This window comes from Triturus cristatus, chromosome 6 (genome assembly GCF_964204655.1).
Source record: "Triturus cristatus chromosome 6, aTriCri1.1, whole genome shotgun sequence".
Lineage (NCBI taxonomy): Eukaryota > Metazoa > Chordata > Amphibia > Caudata > Salamandridae > Triturus > Triturus cristatus.
The window spans coordinates 11382373-11398242 of NC_140589.1; the positions used below are offsets into that span (position 1 = coordinate 11382373).

The 15870-nt window shown below is 47.4% G+C and overlaps 1 protein-coding gene across 1 annotated transcript in view; it reads right to left on the bottom strand.

Moving 5' to 3' along the window:
• The window catches only part of PEX6 (peroxisomal biogenesis factor 6), a 216075-nt gene that overhangs the window by 20978 nt on the left and 179227 nt on the right, over positions 1-15870 (bottom strand). The window contains exon 15 of the mRNA XM_085610116.1: positions 7769-7846. Within this exon, the coding sequence (XP_085466242.1) occupies positions 7769-7846 (78 nt within the window). The remainder of the gene's footprint in view (positions 1-7768; positions 7847-15870) is intronic.

Here is a 15870-nt window from a genome sequence, read left to right on the forward strand (position 1 = left end):
CCCTGGTCAGATGAATGTGACGCTGCTTTTCTGCAATTAAGACAGGCCCTTTGTTCAGCACCAGTGTTAGGGACCCCTGATTATGCAAAACCCTTTTCGTTGTATGTGCATGAGAAAGATGGATGTGCATTATCAGTCTTAGTGCAGATGCACGGCGATAAGCAGCGCCCTTGTGCATACTTTTCGGCTGTGCTTGATCCTGTCGCCCGAGCATTACCAGGGTGTTTTCGCTCGGTTGCGGCGACAGCTGTGTCAATACGCCAAAGTGAGGGAATTGTATTGTCCCATAAACTGTTGGTGTTAGTTCCCCACGCTGTTGATGCCCTGCTTAATCAAACAAAGACGCAGCATTTGACCAGTGCCCGTTTAACGGGATATGAGTTGACGCTTTTAGCTCCTCACATTACGTTAAAAAGGTGCGTGACATTAAACCCGGCCACATTGTTGCCATACCCCGAGACCCAGCCTGAGGCACAGAAAGCGCATGATTGTATTCTTGTGACTGAGGAACAAACAAAGGGTCGTATTGATCTCCAGGATACGCCCTTTTCAGATGTAGATGGAGAGTTGTGGGTGGATGGATCATGCCTGAAGCTACCAGATGGTACGACTTCAGCAGCGTATGCAATTACTACGTTACAGACGATAGTGGAGACAGCACGCATACCACAGAAATCAGCTCAAGCAGCGGAACTGATAGCGTTAACACGAGCGTGTGAGCTCAGTACAGGATTGTGTGTGAATGTTTACACAGACAGCCGCTATGCCTTCGGAGTAGCGCACGATTTCGGCCTACTCTGGAAGGAGAGAGGGTTTCTAACGTCACATGGGGTACAGATAATGCATGGGGAGTTAGTTCACAACCTTTTAACTGCATTGACATACCCAAAGAAAATCGCCATTGTTAAGTGTAGCGCCCATAGGAAAGTGGTTGATAAGGTTGGAGAAGGGAATGCGTTAGCGGATCGAGTAGCACGGGAGACTGCGATGCAGCCCGGCACTACTGCCATGTATGTAGTGAAGTCACAGGTGGAGAGATGGCATGATGCGAAGGAGCAAGTGCGAGAAATACAAAAGACCGCTTCTGACAAAGAGCGGGAACAATGGGTTAGCGAAGGAGAACTGGATGACGAGGGTTGCTGGAGAAATAAGCAGATGGATAGATGGAAGTTACCCACGGCTTTTGTACAACCTATGGTCCAGATGGCACATGGGCTAGCACATGTTGGAGCTTCCGCAATTGTGAAATTGCTTACCCAAGTCTGGGAGCATCCAGAGATTGCTAGCACAGCAAAGAGGGTGGTGCAGACCTGTATGATCTGTCTGAAGTATAACCCAGGGAAAGGTACGCGAACTCCAGCAGGAGGATTTGCGACACCCACTGCACCCTTTGAGGTTCTGCAGATGGATTACATCCAGCTTGAGCGCTGTAACAATTTGAAGTATGTTCTAGTAGTGGTTTGCGCCTTCAGTAAATGGGTTGAGGCGTACCCTGCGAAAGACAATACTGCAATGACTACAGCGAAGCTATTGCTGAAAGAGTTTTTCCCCCGATACGGCGTCTGTAGACTTCTGTGGAGTGATAATGGCCCTCACTTTGTAGCAGATGTTATAAAGTATGTCTTGAAGGGCCTAGGCATCACCCAGAAGTTCCACGCCGTGTTCCACCCTCAGTCTGCAGGACTAGTCGAGAAGTATAATGGTACACTGAAGCTTAAGATTGCCAAAATTCAAGCTTCAACAGCTTTGACTTGGCCAGACGCCTTGCCACTGGCGTTATTGTCAATTAGGTCGGTGCCACACTCTCGAACCGGCCTTACACCCTATGAGATTGTATTTGGACGCCCAATGAATATTTGGGGTCCACCAAGGCCTAAGGCTGTGTATGATGTACCTTGTGTGATGATGAGTGATTATCTGGCACAGTTAACGGATAACTTGGTTTCTATTCATCAACAGGTCCGAGAGGCGCTCCCTGATCGGTCTACCGGTGAAGGACATGGTCTCCGGCCTGGGGATCATGTCATGCTGAAGGTCTTCGACAGAACAAACAGCTTGGAGCCGAGATGGGTCGGACCTGAGCAAGTCCTTCTTGCAACGAGGACGGCAGTGCGAGTCTCGAACAGGAAGAATTGGATCCATTCCTTGCACTGTCGAAAGGTACCGCCCGGATTGGTGGAGTCTGCCGTGCTGACCGATCAACGAGACATCTTAGCAGCAGAGACAGGCCGTGCTGCAGAGCCAAACGACACTGAGGAGCTTTTTCCGGACCATACGACTTCTGGAGGAAGGCGATATCATCTGCGACCAAGGAAGTGAGGTTTCCAGTACCGGGACATACTGTCAGAACGGCCCTTGGGTTAGTGAAACGGAGAGCCGATGAGGCAAGGGGGGGGGATCAGCCCTGCATTAGTGTAGTGACACCCGTCTTGGCCCGCTGGTGAAGAAATCAACCGCTGCCCAAGGGGAAGAGTTCTGACAGACTTTTAGTTTCAGGAAGATATCAGGGTATTGTTTCCTTTGATATGGAGAAGAAGAAAATTCTTTGTGCGTTGGGGTTCATGCTAACAGTAGCTATTGTTGGTATAACCACATGGTTTGTGGAGGAGGCAACTCCTGCTCGAAAGACGCTTGTGTTGACGACTCCAGTGCCTGCGGAGCACTATTTTTACACATTGCCATACCAAGAGTTGAAGCATCGGCAATCCTATTTGAATAACACTTTCATTCAGATGCTGCATCACACCCACGTTGCTACAAACGCTACGAACTGTTGGATATGTGGGATGATGCCAGCCCATCAGAAGAAAGGAGGTACGCCATTCATACCACTTCCTTTCTCTCACAATGGCTCCTGTAGAGCATGGTACACTCTGTTGTTTGCCACTCGAAAACCGACAGTGGGACGATTGCTTTTCAGACTTAATAAAGAATGCCATCAGGACAAGAATGGATACCCACAAGCGAATGGGACGATTTGGGAATGGGAAGAATACCGACCGGACAATGAATCCATTCCCTATATCTTCACGAACACCAGAGACACTGCGGGAAGAGATAAATTTGTAATTCAAGTAGCACAAGCTCAAGCGGACTTGTGTGTCCAGAGTGTGGGTTTCATCCCTGTTGGTGTCAGTGATTGCCTTACTGTTCTAAACATTGATGGGTTGAACAATAGCACCTTCCTAGCATCCCATAATACCTACTTTGTATGTGGAAATAAAGGTTATTACCGTTTGCCGGCTGGGTGGTCTGGGGTATGCTATGTATCATTCCTATTACCTCCTGTATTTTTAGCACCCGCGTCATATCACAAGGATTTAAAACTGTTGAATAATGTGACTGTAAATAGATATAAACGTACTCTATCCATTGACGAGGTGGATCAAACAGATACCAGCTTGCAACAGTATATTGATTTTAACTTAGGACTGTTTTTCTTTGTCGGAGCCGCTTTGAATAGTAGGAAGATCCGAAGATTAACAAGAGTGGTAGAAGCTGTGACAAATCAGACTGCTGCTGCTCTTGGGAATCTTACGGAAGAGTTACAGATTACCAGAATTGTTGCATTGCAGAACCGTATGGTATTGGATGTAATGCTAGCCGATCGAGGAGGAGCCTGTAAAATTATTGGAAGTAGCTGCTGTGTGTTCATTCCTGATCATATGCCATCCGTTTATAACGCCATTAATAAGCTGCATAAAATAGCAGCTGAAATCCACACGGAAAACGGCACTTGGTCCTTTTCTGGATGGTTTTGGGCATTGGTTACTGCCTGGGGATGGAAGGTCTTAACTGGTCTCTGCATTATTATAGCAATTCTGTTCTTTCTCTGTATGTGTATTCAATGTGGACCATTGTGCTGTTCTGTATGCATTTCATTCTGCATTCCAGATAAGAAAGCTATTGCCGATGTTGCCCGCCAGAAGGGTCTAGCTAAAGAGGTTAAAGGAATGATGATAATTGACATATACGATGATTATTCTTGGAAGCCAGATGTCTTCAGTAAATGCTGAAAGGGTCGTCTGTTGTAAATTAAGGCAGAATGTGATTAAGCATTTACTGAAAACATTAGTGTTTCCCTTTTATCGTGTTTTCCCCATTATGTTGGCCGAAGTCCGGACTCCATTTTGTATTGACATGCTGCCATGTGTTCACCACGAGGAGAGTCCGACTTCTGTGTTAGTTGCTCTTGTAATCTGCCTAGCAACAGGTTATAAATAGCTCTCCCTTGTCCGTCTGGCGCATGCCCAGACTTGACCACATCTGTTATAATTAGCTTTGCTTGACCATGTGTTTTCGCGGGCCCAAGGAGTGTGTTAGCTCCGCCCATGTATTGATTCGGTATCGAGAATGACCCTAAATGGTAATGTTCTTCAACTTTGTGGTATCCACCCACTCATGAGCCCCTTCGCTGTGTATAAAAGGGGACTGTGTATGCAAGTTCTTTGTGCTACTCCTTGCAATACTGAAGAGTGTTGTGTGGATTGTAGGACCACCCTTAAGGGTTAATAAACGTTGTTTTTGTACTTTGCAGTTTCCGTGCCAACTTCCTTATAGATTCCGTTACAGAAGAGCGAACCCTTGTCTCTTGCGGGCCTAGCTGGGGCTTGTATTCATCACTTCCTGGAGAATATCTGCGAATTCTTGTCGATCCTCCTTTGGCAGTTTCTCTTTAAAACGCTCCAAATAATCCCATAAGGATCTGTCCTACCGGCCCAGTTGGGCAGCAGCGCTAGACACCTTCAGAGAAGATGCTGCAGAGCCGCATGCCTTTCTCCCCCAAGAATCCTGAGCTCTACTCCACTTGTCTGGAGGAACTGAGGAAGAAGAAGCAACCATGTACGTCTTCTTTGCTGCTGTGATGATAACCGAATTCAGTGCAGGATCCGATGCAGCAGGTTTGTACTTTTTCTGGATCCGAGCCGGAGCTACCTAATCGAGGATGGGGTGAGAAAGATGTCCATTACTGGTTGAAGGAGACCAGGAACCAGAGGGAGCAATGGTCTAGCTCCAGACCGCTGATGGAGTCTCGAATATGACTGATGTGGAAGACGGAGGAGACGACTTATCTATGCTCAGCTTCTGCGCTCCTCTAGCAAGGACATCGTGGAAGGTGTTAACGTCGTCGATGGGTGACACTCTTGAGGGAGGGCTATCCGTAAGGGTAGGAGTGTAGTCCCTTTTGGAAGAGTGAGTCGAGGAAGACGACCAAGATGGCGTCCTTTTATGATGAGCATGAGTTGGTCTATGCTCCGGAGATTTGTCTTGGTGATCCCTGGTCTGAGTGGTAGGAGACCTGTCCACCTCCTGCACCAGTCGTTGTAGTGGAGACCTGTGCAGAGGACTGGAATAGACCGTAGGCCGCTAAGCTTGGCCGGAAGGTTCTTTCTGCCAGTGATGGATAGGCTGAAGCCATCTTGGTGAAAGATGAACCGAAGGAGATTTTTGCCTCCGTGGAGAGCCTATTGGAGTTCTTCTTGTCTGCTCTGGAGATTGAGCAGAAGAGCTTCCTGATGTTGAGAGCGCCTGGGGAGAGCTCATAATTGAACGAGAGGACTCTCTGCGGTCTTTGGCGACTGATCAATGTCTTAATTAACGATGTGATGTTGATGGGGAGTGTCTCGACGTTGACCGACTATGCGTTACCAGAACTGGTGAACCTTTAGAGAGGGATCTTCTCTTCGACGTCGACCTCTCCTTATGTTTCAACGTTGAATGTTCCGATGTCGAACACCTAGACCTTACCGACTTCGCCCTAGACGTTGTGCGTCTATGAGAACCCACTGAAGTGCGAATCGACGGAGAAACCCTTCTCCACGTCGTGTCCTTAGGCCTCTCGGATCTCTCTCTCGACGCTAAGCATCTAATGGAAGCCAGCGGAGTCGAGATCGGGGCACTTCTGGATGTCAATGGAGACCGCCGTCTTGACGTCGAACGTCGTCTTGTATACTGGACACTAGGTCTCGACGACATAACCTTCATCGTCGATGAAGATCTAGTCCTCGACGTTTAACATTGCCTGGTTGACGACAACGGAGGAGTACGCTTGGACGTTGAATGCCTTGCCTCTGGCAACAACAAGGCACGTCTCGACGTTCACCGCCGCCTGGTTGATGGCAACGGAGAGGCCTGCTTCGACGCCAATTGCCAATGCACAGGCTACGGCGGAGCATGTCTCGACGTCGAAGGCCGTAGCGACGGCGATGAAGGAGACCTATCCCTCGATGTTGGGCGAGCCCGCACCAACGGAGAACGACTCCTCGACGCAGATTGTCGCCGGGTTGACGACAGCGGAGGATCTGACCTACCTGTAGTCTTCGTCGGCGACCGGTGTTCTCTCGACGGCGAGTCCGCCGCCAAATGTCTTTTCGTCGAAGTTTTCGCTGCCGATGAAGGTATTTTTGGTGCCGAGTCCGACGCCAATGGAGAGCAGACTGGAACCTTACTTCTAGATGAAGATCGGACTCTCTCTTTCCTCTTCATAATTGGAGACTTGCCTCTTGAAGGTGTTTTCCCCTTCTCATCCAGCCCATAGAGGCGATTCCGCTCTCTGACTTTCATAGTTCTCTTGAACAAGGACTGACAATGCTGGCAAGTCTTAGGAGTATGATCATTAGGAAGGCAAAGGATACAGACTGAATGGGAGACTGATTTAGCCTTCTTTTAGCCACAGGAAGGGCAAGAGTCAAAAAGAGAGGGCATATTTGAGTGGAAAATTATGCTCAACTCTCTCAAAAATAGTAGAAAACTACTTCAACAGCAAAAAGACATTGAAGTAAAAAGCTTTTGAGAAAAAATAAGTAGTACTTTCTGACAGAAATCCGAAAAAACTGAGAGATGAAGTTACCAGGGTCCTGACAGAAGGAGTCGGAAAGAACAACTGACCTAACTGTCACCCCTGAGGCATGATGGGAAGCTAGGGGTCATGGCTGCCTTAAAGGCACGGTGTCAGTTTTATTCTATGTGTTTCTGTGGGTTAGCATTTCAGCTTTCTACACTTATGTTTTCTGCAATGCAGCCTATGGGCTGGCAATGTGTTTCATTCCTCTTTGCAGGATTATGTTTTCTATTGTGCAATAAAGCAGTTTTCAAATGAGTTTCCTTTCTCCCTGCTTTATTGGAATGGTATATATGTGCAAAGAAAATTCTTACAGCATTGCTCATATGGACAGAACAGTAGGGCCCAGTCAGTATGGAGGACACACGGCGAGAACAGTAGGGCCCTGTCGGGATGGAGGACTCACGGAGAGAACAGTAGGGCCCCGTCGGTATGGAGGACACAAACTGAGGGGGTGGGAGAGATCCATAATTATGGAAGGCAAAAGGCAGGTTGGGGTGGTTAAACTCATCTGCATGCAGGATACACAAACGGGGTGGTCAGCCCCATCTGTACTAAAGACCCCTGGATAGAGTAACCAGACCCATCTGCAGGTGGTCACATGACCAGGTGGAGGATTCACCATCTTCACTGACAGTGCACGGAGAGATCAATCTGCTAAAAGAAGGCAGCAAGGTGGGAAGAACCTTACGCGGAGATCATATAACAGAGGTTGAGGAAAACATTTGGAGGAAAGAGTACGGAGAGAGTCTGTGGAAGGAGAAACAAACAACGAATGTGAGCAGCTCCATTTGCACAAGAGAACACATGGGGGTAGATGGTTAGAAGAAGAAAGAAGAATATGGCTGGGGCAACAGGGCAACATTGCACTGAAAACCACATGGACTAGGCCAACAAGAAAGCAAGACTAGCCCAGCACTCACTCACTTTCTGGTGATAGCCTTCAGCACTCGCAGCTGCGAATCACGGTCCTCGTTCACCCCAACATAGAGCAGCTTCTCAAACCTGGAAAGGAACAGAAAGGATCATAGCAAGTTCTGAAATACCAGAAGACCGATAGCAAAGCCCATTTCCAAACACCTGCCTGTAGGAATGTGGTTACTGGTTGAAGAGGGTGAAACCTTACTCAGGCAGCAACAACAGTTCTTGTCAGGGTGAAACAGAAGCAACCCCCAAATAAACCTGTGCTCAACCCTCTGCTAGCTGTGGCACAGAGCAGGCTGCTTAAATTAGAGACAATGTGTGAAGCACTTAAGCAGCACAAATAGGATTCTCTCATGTCATGTCTATAAATGGCTCAGATTCATTTCAGTTTAGATTTATTTATGATTTATTTGAAGAGTTTTATAAAGCACAAACATGATCCAAAAAAGGTTATCAGAGTGCTGTAAAAAGGAGGGTACAAGGCAAGAGTTTTAAAACAAGGGTGCGGTACAAAATAGAACGCACAAATTAACTAAAAAGTTACAGCAGGTAATACATCAACAAGCATTGGCATAGCCAATAGGTCTCGCCTTTAGGACCTATTAAGTGTTTAGCCATGCAGCACATACATTTTAGCTAGGTTTGTGTACCTTCAAATCAGATGTTCATGCCAGCATTACACACCGTCTTTAAAATGCACTGAATACCACTGCCTTGGCTAATAATGACGTTTATTATTTACACGACTTAAACAATTGCAAAAATCAGCAGAGCAATAGATTAAAAAACAAAAACATAAGATCTCGTTGACACTAAAATGTCCAACTGGACCCAACACACAGCATCATCCTTCAACATTGCAGGATATTCCAGCACTTCCATCCACACACAGCACCATACATACATTTTAAAACTAATCAATGTTATGTGTTGGGGTCTGATTTCCCAAAACAGAGCCCTGCTCTACACACATTAAACTGTGCTGCATCAATACACACAGAAGCCTGTCACTGTCCATGCATCCCCTTGCATCCATCGCACTGCACAGGGAAACACAACTGTTGATATTTGGGATACTAATGCAGCAATCCCCGCCACTTCATTAGAGAAGTCCTGCTATTAGAATGCCTCCGAATTGATTCTGATGCGCTAATACCATTGCCACATTTCACATCTCTATCCGGACAGCTCCCACCAAAAATGGTCTGCAACCCAAGAGGCTATAGTGTCTAAGCTTTGTGATGGCGACAAAATGGGTACCAAAGAGACGGTGGCTGACATTAACCTATGTAAGCGTTTGGAGACAATTCAGCCTGCGCGCTCGTAACTCGTCCTAAGCTTACAACTAACACCCAGCATCTGCCTGTGTTCTCTAGCGTGGCTTGGATTATAGCAGTGGGTCACAGTTCTGGAGACTACGACCAGAATCCTACTTCACCAGAACTAGAGGGCTGGCGAATGTCTGTAAAGCAGCTCCAGACAACGCAAACACATGTGCAGACGCATTTAAAGTACCTGCTGCAATGAGATACTGAAGACACAGCAGCCTGTCCTATGGTGCGCCTAGGAGCAAGCCATGGGCTAAGCCAAGCTGAGGGCCGGACCGTAGGTGACTGGAGGGAACAGGAGTGGGGGGGGTGGGGGAAATCGCCTTAGAAGCCACAAGCACCGGCACTTTAGCGAGTGGAGTCTGAGAGCTGTGCGCCAGGCCAACCCTTCCACTTGAGGGCCCCGCCACTGCTGGAAGCTGGGTTGAGTTAGGGTGGGGCTGCAGATGACGACCAGACGCTGTGAACTTCACCAGTGCTGCCAGATTTTCTCATAACTTTAAAGCCCAAAAGCAACCAAATACTAACCCAAACTAGCCCAACGTTACCACTCCATTAACTTGTGTAGCCTGACCACAATATTCAACAATGCAGCCACTGTGTTCTCTGCATTTTAACATTTTTAGTATGGCGATACTGGCAGGGGTGATGTCACCCTCTGAATGTTAACAATCTAGCAACAATTAAGAAGCGGATGGAAGGTTAGCAGCCACAGCCCCCTCTGTAGTCAGAGCTACAGTAGCAGCAACGAACAGGGGAGGAGTTGTACGGGCCGTGCAGCTCTGCTCCTTAAATCCAAAGTCAAAGTAGGGCAGTTTTTAAATAAAGGTGCGTGTAAAATCTTGAACAATTAAGAACAGATGCTTCCTAGCAGAAACCTAGAGGTTTCGTGGGAAGGCACGAGATATTAAGGGAACTGGCTCTGGAGGCACGTCATGCACCCATGAGTGACGAGCAGATGGAAAGAACCAGGGAGTTGTGCGTTTGTCGGAGCGTTTTACAAACTTGACATAAAATTTTAAACAAGCGTTGCCCGCTTTCGCAGCGATCGCCCGGGAGTGGTGTGTGCAGCAGGAAATGGGATAAGGGAGGGCGGTAGGCGGAGAGAGGCACGCAGGCTGGCAAATGGTGTGCACTTTTGCGGCCGCTGTGATGTTCTCAGTGGCCGCGCGGCTCACTGAGACCATCAAAGCGGCCGCGAAAGTGATCATGATGGCTGACAAATGGTGCGCGCGCACATGCACTGTAGCTGGAGGCCTGAAAGAAGCACTAGTTTGTACTTCCAAAACCCGCTTACTAAAACTCTCGCCAGAGCAGCGCTAAAGCGCTGGTTCAGGCGAGACCTAAAAAGGACCTGTGAAGAGAAAACTTAAATTTAGAGCAATCGGAAAAAAGATTGTCAAGCTGGCCGTGGAAGTGGATTAAAGATGGCATCAGGGCTACTGCAGTATATGGTCGTTCAGTATTAGCCACTTGACATGTTTTTTTAAGGAGGTAGTAGATGGGTTGGAACTGATCTCGGGAGGAAGAGCGTTCCAAATTCTAGGAGCAAGACCCGAGAAGGCACGGTTGTAAGTTCTTTTCTTATTGAATGTGGGTGGTTTCAAAAGTAGAGTATTAGAGCTTCTTAAGTTCCGACTCCAGCCAGATAGATCAAATTTTTTTGCTAGGTAGACAGGGGTGTTGTAGTGAATATCTTTGTGCGTCAGGCAAGCAATCTTGAAGCAAATCCTTGCTTCAATTGACAGCCAGTTAAGCTGAATTAAGTCCGGGGTGATATGGTCATGTTTTCTGGAACCCGTGATGAGTCCGGCCGACGCGTTGAGGCTGGCTTTAAGCAGAGCCAGACTAGCTTTAGGAAGGCCTGCAAGGGTCACCAACCCATATTCCAAGCGTGAGATAACTGGGGATTGGACTGCTGACTGGATGTCCTCAGGAGGAAAGAATTAATTGACTTTCCTTAGGGTGTTGAGCTGATGATTGGCACCCCTAATAGTGGCCCTAATGTGAGCTTGCATGTTTAGGTGTTTCTCCAGGGTGATGCCTAAAGATCTAGCAGAGTCAACAACATGCGGGGCGCAGTTGAGTGCAGAGAGTAGTTTGATCCTGGCTTGGGTAGGAGCAGAGTGGTTGCGGGGGAAATCAGAAGGAGTTCTGTTTTAAGGGAGTTTAGCAACAGCTGATTCTGTGTTAGCCACTGTTGCATTTTCCAAAGTGCATCATTAAGAGTTTTTATGTCGTCAGGAGAGGAGATCTTCAGATAAAGTTACGCATCTTCAGCGTACATATGGTATTGAATGTTGGATTCGTTCAGGATATTGGAAAGAGGTTCCATAAAAAGGTTGAAGAGTGTGAGAGAGAGTACAGGCCCTTGACGTAATCCAATCGTGACAGGCGTACTGGCCGCAAGTGATTGGTTAACTTTGATTCTTTGGGTACGGTTATGTAAGAAACAAGCAAACCAATCTAGGACAGGGCCCGATAATCCCATCCTGTGTTGAAGATTAGCAATCAGGTTTTCATGCTTAATACTGTCAAATGCCAACGACAAGTCAAGCAGGATCAGAAGACAGGGGACATTTTGTTCAAGGGATCTCAAGGAGTCCTCAACTATATGGGTTAGTGCGGTTTCAGTGCTGTGCCCCCCTCTGAAACCCGACTGGTAAAGGTCGAGGAGCTGAAATTTCTCAATGTGGTTGCAGATGTGTGTGTGGACACATTTCTTGAGTAATTTCGCTAAAGTCATGATGCTGGTGATCGGACGGAAATTAGTGGGATACGCGATATCAGCATTAGGCTTCTTAGGGATGGGAGTAACTTGCCCCATCTTGAGACAGTCAGGAATCCTCCCCTGTAAGAGAGATTCTTTTTTTTTTTGCAGTTTTATATAGCGCGAACTAGACCCGAATCCAATCGGGTATCAGAGCGCTTTACATAGCACCAGTTACGTTACATGAGGACACACATTCATTTTTTGTTAGGCACGGGGAGATTAAGTGATTTGCCCAGAATCACAGGATGTTTGGCGTCATTACCGAGACTCGAACCCAGTTCCCCAGGTCCGAGGTCGAGCGCCCTAGCCGTTCGGCCAACTGCTCTGAATGATCCGGGCCCAGAGTGGAAGAACGGATGAACTGAGATCTTTGAAAAACAGAGAGAAGAGGATCGCTGAAGTGGTTAAAGGGTTTTAGAAACCCAAGGGAAAGTGTGATCTCCGCATAATCCAGGAGCAGGAAAGAATTCCAAGAAGCGCTGCTTTTAGGAGAGCAGACTATGGGGTGGGAAAGTGCAATATCTGCCTTAGGTGCAGCAAATGCAGGGGAGCTCAGGACCGCCGGTTTGGTGCAGCACATTGCAGTTCAAGGTCAATTTTCCTTTCCTTCTCCAAGAAATAAGCTGAGAAGTCCTCCTTATTGGGGCAGGAGGTCATGAGGGCCAATAAATGGTTTGCGGTATGGGTGGCTTGTTGTTTGATGATTTCAAACAGTTTCTTCGGTCTATATTCAGCGCTGTCCAGCTGGGCCCTGAAGTGATCTGATTTCTCACTGCAAAGTTTTTGTTGTAAGCGCTTCTCATGCTCTTTAACTGATTGAGACTTGTAGTGTACAGCGAGTTTCGCCATAGTCTCTCCGACAGCCTAAGTTTGCGACATTCCTCATTTAAGGAATCATTAAACCAAGGTTTGGATTGGTTGGTTGGAATCTTTCATGTTGCATGGTAGCGATAGAGTCAACTATACTTGACAAGGAATTGATGTAGTGATCCGTGAGGTCGTCCCCGTTTGACATGTTAGGGGGGGGCTGAAGCAAGTTCTTGCGAATGGTAGATAGATTATTGAGGTTGATGTCTCTCAGATTGCGAACCAGCTGTTTGCTTTTAAGCAGTTGACCTTGTCTGAGCAGGACCTTTTCCAAAATGTGAAAGGAGATTTGGTGAATGATCCGACCAATCACAAGGTATAATGTCATCAAGAAGAATAATGTTGTCTCTAGCTATGATAAGGTCAAGGGTGGCGCCTTTAATGTGGGTGGGACCATTGCAGGCCTGGATGAGGTCGGAGAGACAAGCCTTAAAAGAGCGTACTAGGGGATCATTTGTGCCGTTCCATTGAACGTTAAAATTCCCAAGGAAGATATGGCTAGCGTGAAGTCAGCGCAAGAGGAAATGGACTCCATAATTTGCTCCAAGAAGAGCAGATTGTCACCAGGTGGATGGTATATCGTGTGGAGCACACAAACAATCTTGCCATTGTTCCAGATTTCTGTGACTAGGTGCTCACCGGAGGACATCAGCACCTTTGGAGCCTGTTTCAATGGGAGGCTGGAGCGATGGATGCAGGCAATGCCCCTCCACTTTTATCCAGCCTATTGCATCTGATGATGTCAATCAGGAGGGATTAAGATTATATTGTATACATTGTTTAAACGTACGGTTTCCAGGATGTTAATCTCAACCAGGACGGAAGTAGAAGGGAGACACCATGGAAGTACTGGATGGCAGTCAAATCTGCGGAATCAACAGCCACACTCATCACTTAACGAAGGGCAGCGATCCAAGAAGTCCCTTATCATCTAACAAAGTGCAGTGGTCCTGAAAATCACTGATCACCTAACTAAGTGCAGTGGTCCATGAAGTCACTGATCACCTAATAAAGGGCAGCGGTCCAGGAAGTCACTGATCACCTAATAAAGGGCAGCGGTCCAGGAAGACACTGATCACCTAACAAAGAGCAGAAATCCAGGAAGTCACTGATCACCTAACAAAGGGCAGCAATCCAGGAAGTCACTGATCACCTAACAAAGGGCAGCAATCCAGGAAGTCACTGATCACCTAACAAAGGGCAGCAATCCAGGAAGTCACTGATCACCTAACAAAGGGCAGCAATCCAGGAAGTCACTGATCACCTAACAAAGGGCAGCAATCCAGGAAGTCTCATCAACTAAACAAGGTCAGCGATCCAAGAAGTCCCTTATCGCCTAACAAAGTGCAGTGGTCCTGAAAATCACTGATCACCTAACTAAGTGCAGTGGTCCAGGAAGTCACTGATCACCTAACAGAAGACAGCGATCCAGGAAGTCTCTGATCACCTAACACAGGGCAGCGGTCCAGGAAGTCTCATCAGCAAACTCATTAGAATTCAGTGTCGGGATCTCCACCCTTCAGCCACAGGAATACGGAAAATGCACTTCTACTGTCTGGGGAAGCTGTACTCTCCTGCAATCGTGTACTGTGTTAAGCCGGAGATGTCCAAAAAGGATCCCACATTTCTGTACAATTAATACGCAACGCGAAAACCCCTATGATGACGCATGACACTAAGGGCCCTTTTGGTGTGTGAGGGGTATTTAAAAAACACTATTTGCTTCCCACCAATGTAGGAAACACATGTTACTCCAGAACCTGTTCTTTTTAGACGGATTCCTTTTGTTCTTTAACTATAATTGGGGAGACTGAGTACGCCCCCAGTGTCCTGGTGGACACAATCTCTCTCCGCTCCCTCCTTTTGATTTACAGGATGGCCTGGAGATCCCCAGAAGGCCCCAAAATCCAGGGATGGTCGGCGGAGCTCTGCAAATGGACTAATTGCGATAGTACGGCCTTGAAAGGAGAAGTGTTCTGGGGTTGCATCCTGAGAGCTGGGCAGAGGCTTGGACACAAATACTGGTTGATCTGCCATACGTGGTGAGAGATGGACAGTTAGGCGTGCTGCAGGACAGTCGGACTCTCCCTGTCGCTCACCAACCTAGTGATAATGTTCCATTATCTCCAGCACCTCTCACGCTGCACCACCCCAGGAGAATGGAAATCTGCCCCCAGCGTACTGTGCATGATGAGACACGTCTAGCCCCCCCACACAGCACATACCCCTCACTTTGTCTGTGGCTCAATCCCTGGTCCCTTCCTCACTCCCACAGGGCTGGTTCATGCTTGTAAAGGTTGTCCTTCGTCACTAGTTTAACCCCTCGCAGGATTTCCCTATTTTCCATAGTTGCGTCAACTACCCCCAGCACATGAAGGGTCCTAAATCCTGACTGATTCAAGTATTGTATGCGTCTCTTATGCTCTAGAACAGGACTACCTCAACCCTGGCTGGTGCGGGGGATGTAAAGCAACAGCTATGTTTCTTGATTACCTGCAATGCACACATATAAAATAATGTTTTAAAAAATGAAGGATATTGTGCTGGAGGCTTGTACTGTATGAGTAGCCTGTGTGCAGCTATCTTAATGATTGCTGGAGAGAGATATTGCTCTTCTTCTTGCTTGGAAAATCCAGGAAGCAAAGGGTAATGTTGGCTTCTGAGCTGTGCTCACCTGGAGTTTCTCCACAATCACAAACACCACTGCTGGAGCACCCTCCAACTGAACGCTCAATTAACTCCTCTAGAAAGCACTTTCTCAAAGCTGGCGATGTTATCCACCAGAGATATGTGCAGCGATAAAGCTGCAGATGAGAGACAAACATCTCAAAAAAGGGCTCAGTGAAGGAATGTCTTGAAGAGGATGGAGCACCAGAATTTGACCACCTCCTCTCAACTCTCTCTCTCAATATGATAGTGAGACAGGCCGATGGGCTGGAATAACCAGTGAAGCAGGTGGTGGCATCTTCAGGACTGGAAACATGGAGGGTCTCCTCTTCACCATTACTGGTCTTGATAATTCCTGGGGTGGTTGAGGTACTTGGAATGGATCGGAGGTCGAATAGATCATTCCAAGCCTTCTAGGTGGCATTGGCGATACCGGTCAGGAAAAGGACAAGTGCCAAGAAGGAGATGAA